The following is a 14242-nucleotide window of genomic DNA, read 5'->3' as shown; positions in this document are numbered from 1 at the left end:
CAGAAAATATTCTGACTTTTCAGTAGATTACACACTCAATATTAACTAATCTCATCTGGGACTCGGCAGATCACTATGACACGGATAGCAGACACTTAAGTTCAGGGACACTCATGACGTATAATGTTAGAGGCCTTAACACCCTCACCAAGTACATTACATATCTTACTGTGCTCAAAGACTCCAACTGCGACTTATTTATCTTACAGGAACCCATATTTTAAGCATGACTGACTTAGGTCCAGATGTTTTTCAAGATAGTACCTCTACTCTAACCAAACTTAAAGGGAAACTCTTAAAGTCAATCATTGAGCTGGCCGGGAGGCTCCTTGCTGTATGGATAGCCTTAAATAACCACACACTCATATTAAGGAAAATTTCATCAAAGAAGACCTTGACCTCTTCACAAGCAATGCAGATCAGGAAATTTCGGGTGTCCTAAACTTTGTTTTACACCTTACACTGGAAAGATTAGTGCAGCAGGTAGACCAGGCAGGAGCTCTATCTAAGGGTGGGAGGGGGTAGTTGAAGGCCCTTGGCATGTCAGACATATGACGCACCCTGAACCCCAACAATGAGAATACACCTTTTATTCTACAGCTCGCCAACCATAAGCCAGACTTGATTATTTCTTGGGAATGATGCATTCCTTGGCCAAGACAAACTAAAATGTAATGTCTCACTAAGAGACCTCTTTTCAAACTGCTCAGACCACAGCTGGACGTTGAAAAAATCATCAGATGTGAGCTCCCACAAACCACCATATGACAGATGATCCAAAACACTCTGAGTGAACCAACAAAAGGTTTGGCTATTCTGCAGTAAGGCCAAGCCATATAAACTAATAAACAACAACCGATTGCCAATACTGCAATTTGTTCATCTCATGACTGAACCATGAAGAACAGACTCAAACTGATTCTTCAAAACATTTTTTCATTCAAATTAATCTGTTTATTTCCAATAGAAAATCACGACACAATATTTCAATGATAAATTTTCTTGTTCATTCTCAAAAAATAGTATTAGATTGACAGGAGAGAAGAAAGGATAAAAATCCTACCTAAAAACATTTTCACTCGCTAATCACTAACATTCTGTGCAAACATTCGCTCATGAATCCTCATTCATACTCATACGTACAATTCTCTTGAAAATCGTGAAAAGAGTTATAAAGAAAAAAGAAGAAAAGAAGAAAATCAAACAATAATAATAAGCAATGACTCTGTTCTACACAATTTGATACTAATCAAATGGTATAACTAAAGCGTGTTTTTAAAACTACAGTCATAAATTTAAACAGTAGGCCATCTAAACCTATAAAATATTCAAATCGATCTTAGAAGCATTTTTAGACGATTGGCCTAACACGATGATGGTCGCCGCGTTTCGAGTTCCTTGGAAGAGGAACTCATCTCAGGACCTCAGAATAATTTCTGAGGTCTCACCTCAAATCTCACATCTTTAAATTGTTGGCTTCCATGATGACAATTATTTCTGAATAAATAATAAAAATAAAAGGGGTCCTCAGAGCCTATCTAAACCCACTTAATTACATGTTAATGATAACATGGAAACTCACAATGATATCATATGAGACACTATGAGGGAAGTGATATGCGGTGTACTGATCACCCTGGCAGTAAAGCTCTCAACAAAGAGAGAAAGAATAAGAAAGCAGAACTTGAAGGGAGGGTGAGAGATTGTCCAGCCATCCACAAAACATCTAGGCCATGTAAGGTCTTACAGGAAGTGTCAATGAACAGATGAGAGCTCGATGCACTAGTCATGAATAAAGCGGAGTGTGCAGAACTACAGAGAAAGACAAACTACATGTGGGGGCAAAGCTGGAAAACTAATCACCTGTCAATTGAGAGCCAAACACATAAATGAAACCGTGATTAACCGCCTGATTCATCAACGGGCCGTTTTGCGAGCCCCTAATAGCGAATCATAGCGATTCGCTATTAAGGACTCGGAAAACGGCATTCATGTAGGAATCGCATAATAAAATGCAATTCCTACTGATTCCTTATTTGCGATTAGCAAATTGCTAATCGCAAATAAGGAATAACTCGCCATTCATTCCTATGGGCCAAAAGGCCCATAGGAATGAATGGGGAGTATTCCTTATTTGCGATTAGCAATTAGCTAATCGCAAATAAGATTGCGATTTAAAGGGTGCCAGGGGTGTCCACAGGACACCCTGTAGCACCCCTCAAATGAAATGTGACACAGGTGTTGCACACACACATGTCCAAAGGACATGTGTGTGTGTAACATGCAACTCAGAAAAATGCATTTAAATGCATTTTTCTGAGTTTTCGCAATTTACCGCGAGGTTTGACCTCGCGGTAAATTGCGTCCAAAAATAGCGAATTCGCAATTTTATATTGGGTCATGAATATCATTTAAGGAATCTCAAATTGAGATTCCTTAAATGTGATCGCAATTTGAAAAATCGCAATTTTTTGCGATCTCTCAATTTGCGAGTACATGACCCAATGATGAATTTCTAATGCAATTTTTGCGGGCGCAAACGGCTGAATTCTGCGATTCGCACCGTTTGCGCCCGCAAAAATGCTTCATGAATCTGGCTGTATATTACCAAAATCAATGGCAAACTATTGCACACGGATAAGGATATAATTCAAACTTTCAGCCATTTTTATGCAGCCCCTTGCTCTGCCGATTCTCTATTTGCATCAAGCATATACGTTCCTACTTATCTTCCAACTCAACGCCGGCCCAAACTCAGTAAACAACTTGAAACTTTATACACAGAGATCACAATAGATTAACATATTTCAGGAATTGTTAAATAACAATAAAGCTGCTGGCCAGGAGATCAACACATCCGATTTTAATAAGAACTTCTATCCTCTCATTGCACCAATTTTGACCTGCCTGTCTAACACCTTTGTATCAACAAGCTCCCTCAATTACATACTGAAAGAAAAGGTCCTTATTGTGATACCCAAGCCAGATCAAGCCTTGGACACTGCTGATGCTACTGACCCATATCCCCACTAAACATACATACCAAGGTAGTTTCAGGCATGCTGTCACACCGACTTAATCCATAAATACAGTTGCTGGTGGACCTTGATCAAACCATTTTCATCCTAGAGAAAAGGTGCAGAAACAAAATCAAACAAATAGTTTACATTCTTTATGATGTCACTGGCAGCAAGAAAACTCTCCTACTCTCAAAAGATGCCAAGAAGGCATTTGATCACTTCCACTGGCTCTTCCCGAGAAGAATATTGACTAAGCTAGCCCTCAGCCCGAAATTAAAATAGTGGGTGCTGTTCAGCTTGTTCCATCGTACAGCTATATTTAAAAGCAATGGAGTAACATCAGAATCATTTGAATTTCAGTAGGAGCACAAAGCAGGGTTGCCCACTTTCCCCGCTCCTCTTTACCCACTACATGGCCAAAGTAATGCGAGCCAACCTCCTTATCACAGTGCTAAACATCAGCATCCACAAGCACACACTGGCCATGCTGATGATGTACTGGTGAATTGTCACATCATATGAGTTTCATCCCCAGCCTTCTGAGCAAACCTGAAGTGATTGGATGGGTATCTGAATTCAAAATAAATATCTGTAAATCACAGAGGCTGCTGGAGAGGCCCAGGAAATGTATGGCAATGACACTTGTTCTTTGCACTACTAAGCAAATGATCACTGCCCTATAGTGAACCGAGGCTCCCCCAGATGCCTAGCTAAGAAGATTATAGGAGTTCCTGAGCATAGAAAAACCTTCATCAGCCCTAGAGTGCAAAAAAGCATGATTTGAGAAGCCAAAACAACAGTCTTGCATAAAGTATACATTATGTATCATTGACAATAATAAAAAACACTCCTGTTCTTCCGTTCAAACAGTCACTTCAGTTTAATCTTGAGATCCTTAGCCTCAAGGATCTCAAGATTAAACTAAAGTGACTGTTTCAATAGAGGGACAAGAGTGTTTTTATTATTGTCAATGATACATAATAAATATTGTGAGTGTGTGCAAGGGACTGTTGTTTTGGTTTATCAGTGCGTGTCCACACATTGGGGAGGAGGGTGGCTCTCCACACCCTTATGCATGATTGTACACTAGTATATACTCACTGCGTAGTTCCCAGGAGCGACATTACCCTATACACTCCACCAACCAAGAAGTCCCAATGATTTGAGAGCCATGGGCCCCTGTAGCACCATTTTAGCCCAGGCATTCAGGAAGTTCACTTGCCCAAATACACGAGGGTACTATGTCTTACACAAGACCCCCTAAAAAATGAGAGACTTCACACACCTTTTGGCCTACAAACTGAACGCACCTCAAATGTAATACATTTGAGCACACAATACAATGATGTATTATATGATATTCTAGAAAATCAGGCAAAAGGTGAGGGATTTTTAAAATTTGACGAAATGGTTAGTACAGACGGACATGAAGTGGCAGATTTAACAGACTCTTTCGGATACCACCTGCTGTAGAGAACTTTTAATTCCTTACCAGCAGAGATGAATGATTGCCCTACTGATTATTCTACAAGCACTTTCTTTATCTTTCCACTTTCAAGTCAATTATGCTTCACTAGGCAGGATGCCCTAATGGAGGCCTGAGGAAAACCTGGCCGGTTCTTCAGTCTGTTACATATTACTTTTGACTCTTTAGCTGGCTTTGTCTCTGGACTCCTTGGGCTGGCTGGGATTTTGACACAGGCAAGTGCAGCAGCGTGGAAGGCCAACAGAACTTCAGCAGGGACCTTCAGGCTTGTTCCTAGCCCAGAGAAATTGGCCCATGCCTCTGCATTATGGAATCACACTCAGCAGTAAGTTCCATGCAGGATCATCCCTGATAGATAGATGTTCAAGAAGCTGAAGAGAAACGAAGCTTATTTGTTGAATCCTATAGTTGGCCAAGTACCATTGTTAAATCACTCAGTGTATTCAAAAAATTAACCACACTCACACATTCTGACCTCTGATTCACAGATCTTCATGGACAATTCTCCAGGTATTAACCCTTTCAAGACACCTAAAAACGTTTTCTAAATGCAAAAAACCAAGCTAAACCTTCCTTCAATAGAGTTTGACTATTATTGCAAGTCTTTTGTAATTCTGTTCAGCAATTTGTTTTTTTGCATTGGGAGCAGAGATTCCTGGGGATGAGTAACTTTTGACACACTCCGCTTTTTGCCCTCGTCCCGAAAGATCTCCATGAGGCTTGCCATGCCAATTTTGCACACCACTTACCAACAGACATATAAGAGCCAGTGTCAACGGCCCCTCAGGCCTCTAGACCCGAAGACTCTCAGCCTGTCCTGACATGTCCACAATGCATCATGAACAATTTAGTGGTTACGTAATATTGCTTAACATAATGTCCTGCTTATATTGGTTATTCATATTTCTTGCTCTGATAACTAACCTGTAATTTTCATTGCACTGAGCCACAGACCCCTTTTTTTATTGTTGAGTTTTATATAGTGCAAACTTGACCCGAATCGGGTATCAGAGAGCTTTACATTGCACCAGTTACGTTACGTGAGGACACACCCTTTGTCATGGTACTGACCATGTGAGGTCTATACCTTCTAGAGGCATGATGTGGCATTTCTAACTGATAAAGAAAACAATGCAGCACGTTTTATTAGGGATGTCTTATTTATAGCTCTCAGAAAGGGAAGGAGCCATGGTTAGGAGCTATGGGCCGGATGTACAAAGCATATTTGTAGATACAAACTACCTGATTGGCAGAATCAGATAATTTGCTACTGCAAAAATGCAATTTTCAAATGTAGAAAATGCGATTCGGTAGCGTGTTACTGAATCAAAATTTGAATTTGTGATTTTCATTTGGAAGGGGCGTGTTTCGGATGACCATTTTAAATACTGAATCAGTATAGTATATATTGCTGTGCTTTTATGGATACTTGTATCCAAATTAAGATTGAATTGAATTGAATAGTATATATTGCTGTTCAGTGACAGAATGCTGATTGCAAATCAGTAATACTTTACCACCAGTTTGAAACTAGTAGTAACTCATTTACGAAAGGGAGGGGGTCCCCTGGGGACCCCTTCCGCTTTGAGAATGTTAAAAAAAATATTTTGTCAGAGCTGGTAGTGGTCTTAAGGACCACTAACTACTCCTAAAAAAAATGAAATTTCAAAGTTTACTTCTTTCTTTTTAAATGTATACCATTTTCCTTTAAGGAATAAGGGCTGCATTTAAAAAACAAATTTTTATCAAAAAGCAATCATAGACATGGTGATGGGCTGACCTAAGCAGGCCACTCTCCCTGTGATGGATGTAATTCCTAATGGGTCACCAATTTTGACCTTCCTCATTTATATTCATGTGGTAGGCTGATTTGCGACCAACTGGGAATTGCTATTTCAAAGAAGTTACTTTCCTTACAACAGGAGTTGAGATTTCCTAATTGTGATATGATAAGAACCACAAGTAATAATCTCAATTCTAGATTTTTGTGCCTCTTGTACCCCAGGTGTAATAATTAAAAAATGAACACTTAATTTTTATTTCTGAAATATGATCGATAAAAATTGGCTGTATGTTGGACAAGGCAAAGCTCAAGCTGAAAAGGAATGAGGATGTAAGACAAGGAGTTAATGGTGTTAGCTTTATCTACCAGCACCTCACTTAGGGCCCGATGTAGGTCGGCCAATACCGGTCAGTAACGGACGATTTTGGCCGTTACCGACTGGTATTTGGCTTTTGACATGTAGGTGGCTCGAGATTTACAGAATCGGTATATTTACCGATTCGGTAAATTTACCGCTTTGGTATTTTTCTGAATCTGTAAATATACCGATTCTGTAAATCCATATGTAGGTGGCACAGTTTGCAGTGCCACAGGCCCTTAGGAATTCTTAATTTACCACCCAATACTTTTGGGTGGTAAATTAAGAATTTCTGTGTACATGCACATCTGTGCATGTACACCTGTGCCATCTGGCACACATACATGCCCTAAGGGCATGTATGTGTGTCACATGCCACACAAGCCAGAAATAGGGGTGCAACAGGGTGTCAAAGTGACACCCTGTCCAACTTGGCAATTCGGTATTTTGCCGATTTGGTAAAATACCGAATAGGTATTTGCCATTGATTCCTATGGGCTTCAAGGCCAATAGGAATCAATGGCAAATACCGATTCGGTAATTACCGAATCGGTAAATACCGAAACTTACCGATTGGGTATTGAATTCGGTGAAAATACCCACATTCGATTGCCAGTTCTTAAATACCGAATCTGTATGATTCGGTATTTAAGAATCGGTAATCTGGGATTACCTACATCGGGCCCTCAGTGTTAAGCTTTCAGACACCTCAAGCTAGCACAGCGAGAGCCAAAAGTCCTGTAAATAATCTTTTTCATATCTTTGTTCAGTGAAGTTAAGTTCTGATTGTTGTTGTTGAAGCTCGATTTACCTTCTCTTCGACATTACTCTGGTCCATGATTGCTTCACACTAAGGGCCCGATTCCGATCCCGTCTGTACGGCTCGGATCCGGGGACTTTCCGGGCGAAACCTGCTCCGGGCGCCCAAGCGAGCGAGTATGATACGTCCTTAAGCATGCGAACTCGGTTCGCTTGTACTTCCATTTAAGTCAATGGGAGCCTGCGTACAGACACTTACTCAGGCTCCCATTACAGAAAATGTGTGAAGAAAAGCATACATCCTGTAGCGGTTACCCATGGTGCCCGACACACTGTGCATGCTTGGATTGGGGGGGACCCATGGGCACCCCCTGTGATCAATTCAGAGGGCCCAAGATGAAGGGGGCCTGCTACGGCCCCCGGAGTACTCTTCCTGGAGCTTTTACGAGTTAGAAGCTCCAACTCAATCCGGCTGATCGACGTGTGCATTGTACTAGGTCGCTCAGAAATCTGAACCATTGCGCTGCAAGAGTCGACCATGTTGTGGTCGTCTGGAAGGCTTCGCTGACGGGTACGAGACGCTCGGCTCGCAAGGCGATATATTCACATTGTACTTGCTCACACGTACAGCGGTACAAGTCGTTCGGAAATCGGATTTGCTTGCTACGGATCCCATTCGGAGCCCTTTCAAGTGAGATCATAATCGGGCCCTAAGTATGTTTGTAAACATTCTTAGCTTTCATGCTGTGAGCAACAACACTTATTTTTAGATGGTACTAGCTGTTTTTTTACTAGTTTGTTGAACATTTATTCTGAAGAATAACCTTCAAAGGACTTGCTTTTATTGTAGAATGAGTAAATGTTTATCAATGATTTGACAGGAAAAACAATTAAAACGAAATAAAGCAGTTGATTGTATCAAACAAAGCTTGTTTTCTTAAGTTGGCTCATTTAAAGAGATGGTCAATGTCCTAGCAACAGAAAATATAACCATGTTATTCAAGAGGCCGCTAACTATCGCTACCAGATAATTTTGGGGGACAATTCTGTCCCTGCGAGCAATAACAAATAATGTTAGTCATGAGGCTAATATTTACATTGATAGGGAAATTAGAACCTCCTGTTGGGGTCAGTCCATACCTCACTCATGTGAGATTTCATAGCCGTGGTGCTAACATCTTGACCCAGATACCATACAAAACTTTTGCATGAAAAATTCCATTTCATCACTCTCATAAACTTGGTAAACCCATTTATCAAAATGAAATGCTATCTACATGTAAGAAACATGATTCCAAAGCAAATCCCAGTTCTTAAGATCTATTCCACAAAAGACTGTAGCAAATCCGTCCACCCTGCAAACTTAAAAAAACGACAGCAACAAGTATCATAAGCTGGACATTTGTGAACATATTCTCAACATCTTCACTTGTTATTACGTGAAAATTTCAATGCGGTTTTTAATTCCTCCTGGTTAAAAAGATACTATCTTAATTGAGAAAATTACATGTTTAGCCAGAAGAGCAATACGGTTATGTCTGTGAGTATGCGATAGGGTTTCTGTGCTTTTTGCCTTCCATGTTGCTAGACTCGTTGGCACCAGAAATACATTTTGTTTGTAGAATAACCTAATTGTTCAACTGAAACTCCCAATTCCTACATTTCTCCTAGCTCCCGAGAAGATGTAAGTGGCAGACGGAAAATTGCTCTGAATAATTTACACTGGCTTTTGTCTAAACAACAGAAGATGATCTTTGGGTAAGCTTCCAAGCCATATTTTAGAAGTAAAAAATATTTATATATATCACCAAATAATGGCGCTGCAACACGTAAATGAGCAAATCTGCTTCGGATATCACAATTGTCCTGTGTATCCGTAGGAAGACTCGCATAAAATGTTACTCCTCAATATTTGCATTCATGTGACTATAAAATCTGCTTAGCCTGCAGCCACCACGAGCTTGAGTTCTTGTGGCTTTTCATATTAAAGACAAGAATGTTACATTTTATGTGATTTCATGTGATTGATTGCAATCAATTCTTTGAGCAATGTTCCTCTAGTGCATGCAAAGTGTGCTGTGCCTCAATATGCCTTGAATCTAGAACAGTCTCATGAGTATATTGTTTGATGTGTAAAGACGCACCTCCTAATTTTGGTGGCCAGACTCTCTGAGGGATGGTACCTCGACCAATGTTGGCATCATAAAGGTTATAATTCAGGGGGATAAGGACACGCCCTGCTTTAGTTCTTTAGTCATATTAATTTTCTTGATGAGGGACATAATGGCCCATGGTTTAACCTGAATCCAGATATAGGAACAGAATTTGCACCCAGTAGCAGACTGTTGATATGCCAATGTGTGATATTTCTCCTGTGACAGACACAGTCTTTGGTACTGAAGGGGATTTAAAGTCTATGAAAAAGGATATACATTTTTGGGTTCATCATTGCATTGATAGATTAGCATCACCAATGCTACTATGTTGTCAGTTGTGCAACAGGAAGTCTGGAAGACAGTTTCAAATCACAGGTAATATTTACCATTTCTTGCCCTATATTGTAATCATACAGTGATAGTAAGACACACCCTGTATCCTTCATGTAAAAAACATGCAATGAGAGTACAATTGGCAAGATCATTCCTTGAACTTGTTTTTGTGAATTAAAGAGATAATTGAACTTTTACAGCAATCAATTGAGGTGGAATAATAACATTGCTTGAACAATACAGCCAAGGCATTTGCATATAAAGACAAATCGTATCTATAGTGCAGATGGAAGCCCATTTGGTCCAGGACCAGATAACTTGGACCCAGATGGGCCAATGTACATGATCTTTGGCTCATTTCACTCCTGGTGCTGCACCCTAGCCACCTGGAGCATTTTGTCCAGGCCTCCTGTTCTCTGAAAGGACATATAAGTACGCTCTTGCCCACTCTGGACCTCAATGTGGTCTGGGGGCAGCATTACAGGTCATGGAGAGACTCACTTAACCTGGGGTCAACTGCATGCAAAGTTCTTAGTCCATAAGGGTATCAGAGGGCTTGTCCTTCCAGCTGACCATGTTGGTGCCACCTTTTCAATACAGGGTCTTGCTCTCCTTCATGTTCTGGGGATTCCACTTTTATGTACTGTCCAGCCCGTGGATGGAGGACGCCCCTTTGTCTCACCCTAAAACTGGTTTTTATATGTTTTTTGCAGTTGTATATAACACAAACTATACCCAAAATATTGGAGCTCTTTTCATGAGCAGTGGTTACATTACACAAGGCCACATTCAGTAAGTGATTTTCCAAGAATCACAGGATATTAAGTCAACGCCAAGGCTAGAACTTGGTCTCCCAGTTTGGAAGTCAGCAGCTCTAACCACAACACCACAACCTCTGGTCAGTTCTCCCCTCTTCCCTAGGTTTAGGTCCATTCTGCCTAGTGTCAAGCCTCTGTGTGTGTGCTGGGGACGGTGCCTTTGAGTGTAATCAGGGCAAGGCACGGCTCTTCTCAAGCATCCTGTCAGGATGACCCACTCAGCTCCAAGTCTAAATCCAGTTCCTTTTGTGCACTTCCTGGTTCCAATATGCATTTCCCATTTGGAGAGCCATCACCAGCCAAGGCAGCTGAAAACTCCAATAAACATTAGGCACGAAAATGCCAACTTTCTACAAATTGTATTTCTAAAATAGTTAATTAAAATCGGATATTACCATTAAAAAAGGATTTTAAAATACAAATGAGGGAAAGAATAATTATTCTAGGTGCCACTAATCCACATTTAGCATTTACTAAATGTAACAATGTCGTCCAAACCTTACGGAAGCAGCCACCCTTGCCATTGTGAAAATCATTTCTGGGGAAATTCACTGAAAAAACATGCTCAACATTTAAAGTCTACAAGGTTGCACTTGCAGTTTTTAACTGCCACAGGTGGATTACCTGTGTGCATCTACTAGTCTGCACCCAACTGTAGTCTGAACCCGGGGCACACGTGTGTGTACACATGTTCAAGTGTAACTAGCCCAATGCCCCTTACCCTAGCTGCATTGCAGTGGCCTTATCTTAAAAGGTGAACACTGGAGGTAAATATGTGCAGTCCTATTTACCATGAAATTACTGGGAGTGAGACTCCGGTAAGGGACCCATTTACAAAATGTAGGTAAAAAAAGTGGGTGATACAAAGAAAAAGATGCTTGTACTAAGTGGCCACTAAATGTGGCCACCAATGAACTACCCCATATAATGGAAGAAAATGTGCAAAAATGCAAAATGTAATCTCTTGTAAATATGTGCTTACTGTCTCTTGTTTCTCTTCCTGTTTGTTGAAATAGATAGTCTGCTGTATTTGTTGTGGCTTGACAATATTTCACTTACTGCAAGCTGGTGGTTTCCTTTCTGCTTAAATTAACCAGCTGTGTTTGCCATTATTAGACAAATATTAATCAGATAAAGAGAGTTAAACACAACATGAGCTCATGCAGCTATTATTCCTATAATGGGCTAACTCATACTTCAGGCTACTTGTTTTTGGAATAAAAAAGTTACCCCTGCAGAGAGTTTATACTGCAATTCAGATTACTGAAAGTATTTTCAGAAACCTAACACATTTGTTAATCCCACACTACACATGAACATATTTCATTAATAGAATTTTGCCCAACATTTTTGTATCATTATGGGAAGAGGGTTGGAAATTGTAAATGTTCCCTAACAGTATTATGAAAATGTTTTCTGCGGTGAAGATGATTTATCTTTTAAAGAATAAAAAGATTAGTGGCCAATTGTATGAACATTTTACGAACTGGTAATCAGTCACTGTGAAAAATTGTGTTGTTGGTTGACTGGGGTATGGCCCCTGGTCAAGCAGCAACCACAACTATTATCAGGGTGAGGCAAAAGCTAACCCTAAATTAATCTGACCTCAAACCTCTGGTAGCTTGGCACAGTGCAAATGGAAAGGGGCGACCACTCGGTCCCCCCGAACGTATGGCGGAGTACCTCGATCCCCCCGGGAAGCCATTTTGGGCGGGAGGCGCGTCTGGGCTGGTATGCCCGAAGCGGCGTAGCCGGGGCGCGCTTTTTCCCGCCCTAGAGTGGGCTGGCCTAGACACTGACGCGGCTGGCCACGCCCTCGGGGCAGGCAGGGGTGGGTTTACGCCCGCCCTGAAGACGGATAAAAAGGGACGCAAGACCAGAAGGCATCCTCTTGTTCCTGTGCTCTGAAGCTGCACCTCCTCGCTGCACGTGAGCTCGAGACGGAACGAAGAGCCAATTTTGAGCGTTGTAATCTTTCTTTTTGTCTTTCAGATACTCTGTCAGAGAAATGCCCAAGAAAGGCGGGACGACTGAACAGATGCTTCGGTTTCTCATGAAGGAGATGACCGAGCTGAAGAAACGGGTGGCAGAGAGAGACGGGGAAGGGGGGCCGGAACGTCCGTCGGCTGGAGCAGCTCCAGGAGGGAGAGCCAAGAGGCCAAGGAGGGGACCAGCCGGGGGAAACGTCCCGGTTCCCTGTACCCCGCTCGAAGCGCCAACCCCAGTACCGGCGGAGGGGAATCCGATTCCCGTGGTGGTCACCCCGGTGTCCAATGAAGATATGCCGCCCGAGCTGGCAGCACAACTTGCAGCGTGGTTGGGCGACAGTAGTGAGGGCGCCACGGCTGCCGAGGCGCAGGCGCTAATGAAGCAATTGCGCGAGAAACGGGATGCAGCCAAGGTGTCCGCGCCGGCTGCAGTAGTTGACAAGCCACAAGGGACGATTGCGACCGCAGAGGCAGCGTCCGGTGCAGGTAAGCGGCCATTGCCGATTGCGAGGGATGAGTCAGCACCTTCTCGTAGAGAAAGGTTGGGTCAACATGTTCCTTTGGCAATTAAGGAAAAGATTTGGGCGGGGGAATATGTGAACATCTTCTCGTTGCTTGTTGATCATTATGAGGTGGAGCATGTTAAGGGTCAGAAAGATCTCATGCATCCCAGTGTTTGGCGCGCAAAAATGGCCGCCTTTAAAGTGAATGAGAATATCGGCAATTGGGGCAAAGCATGGGGAATTTTTACGTCAATCTTAGGGGAACGTAGGCCCGAGTTGCTTTCCGAGTTGCCGACCTATCAGTCGCGAATCATGGGGTACTCGACATCACACCAGGGTAACCATTGGTTCTGCTACGATAATCTTTTTAGAAAGGCTAAAGAGCATAATAAAAGCTTAACCTGGGATTGTTATGATTCTTTGACATGGGATAAAATGAAGGAGACAGGTATGTTGAAGATGCCATTGGTAGGAAGTAATGTTGGCGAATCCTCCCGCCAATATGTGGGGACGCCCTTTCGTTCAGGTACGGGTACCGACGATTACTCGAGACCTGCCGGCAATACAGGAAAAAGGGGGTTCTGCTTTAACTTCAACAGAGGTAAATGTACTAGGCCCCAGGGATCGTGTAAATTTAAACATGAATGTAGTGGGTGCGGGTCGTCCCATCCTGAGTCCACGTGCAGAGCCAAAACGGGTGATAATGGGGGGAGGGGAGGCGCCAAACAGGTCTAACGTAGTCCGAGGGGCACCTTTACCTACCCCGATTGATACCTTGGCGATGATTCCCTGGCTCAGTGAATACCCGGATCGTACTTCTGCTGGGGTGCTGCGGAACGGATTTTCGTATGGTTTCCGCATCCCGGTAGGGGACTTTCAGGGTGTGGAGAAGTGTAAAAATAAACTTTCCGTCCTGCAGCATACGACCGTGGTACAGGATAAGATCCGGAAAGAGGTTACTCGAGGTCGGGTTGCCGGCCCATTTAGTGTACCCCCGGTGCAGAATTTTGTTTGTTCTCCTTTAGGGGTGGTCCCCAA

At 42.3% G+C, this 14242-nt stretch overlaps 1 protein-coding gene across 5 annotated transcripts in view; it reads left to right on the top strand.

Annotated features, from left to right (window-relative positions):
* LRRC70 (leucine rich repeat containing 70) overlaps positions 1-14242 on the top strand; it is a 76744-nt gene that overhangs the window by 47874 nt on the left and 14628 nt on the right. For 4 of the 5 annotated variants that reach the window (XM_086960682.1, XM_086960685.1, XM_086960683.1 and 1 more), the window contains one exon: positions 9078-9164. In XM_086960682.1, the coding sequence (XP_086816808.1) occupies positions 9154-9164 (11 nt within the window). In that variant the 5' untranslated portion in view covers positions 9078-9153. The remainder of the gene's footprint in view (positions 1-9077; positions 9165-14242) is intronic. The other variant, XM_086960686.1, reaches the window with a different exon arrangement.

Source organism: Lissotriton vulgaris, chromosome 3_1 (assembly GCF_964263255.1).
Source record: "Lissotriton vulgaris chromosome 3_1, aLisVul1.2, whole genome shotgun sequence".
Classification (NCBI taxonomy): domain Eukaryota; kingdom Metazoa; phylum Chordata; class Amphibia; order Caudata; family Salamandridae; genus Lissotriton; species Lissotriton vulgaris.
Note: the sequence above shows the minus strand (reverse complement) of the source record. Positions and strands in the feature narration are given on the sequence as shown.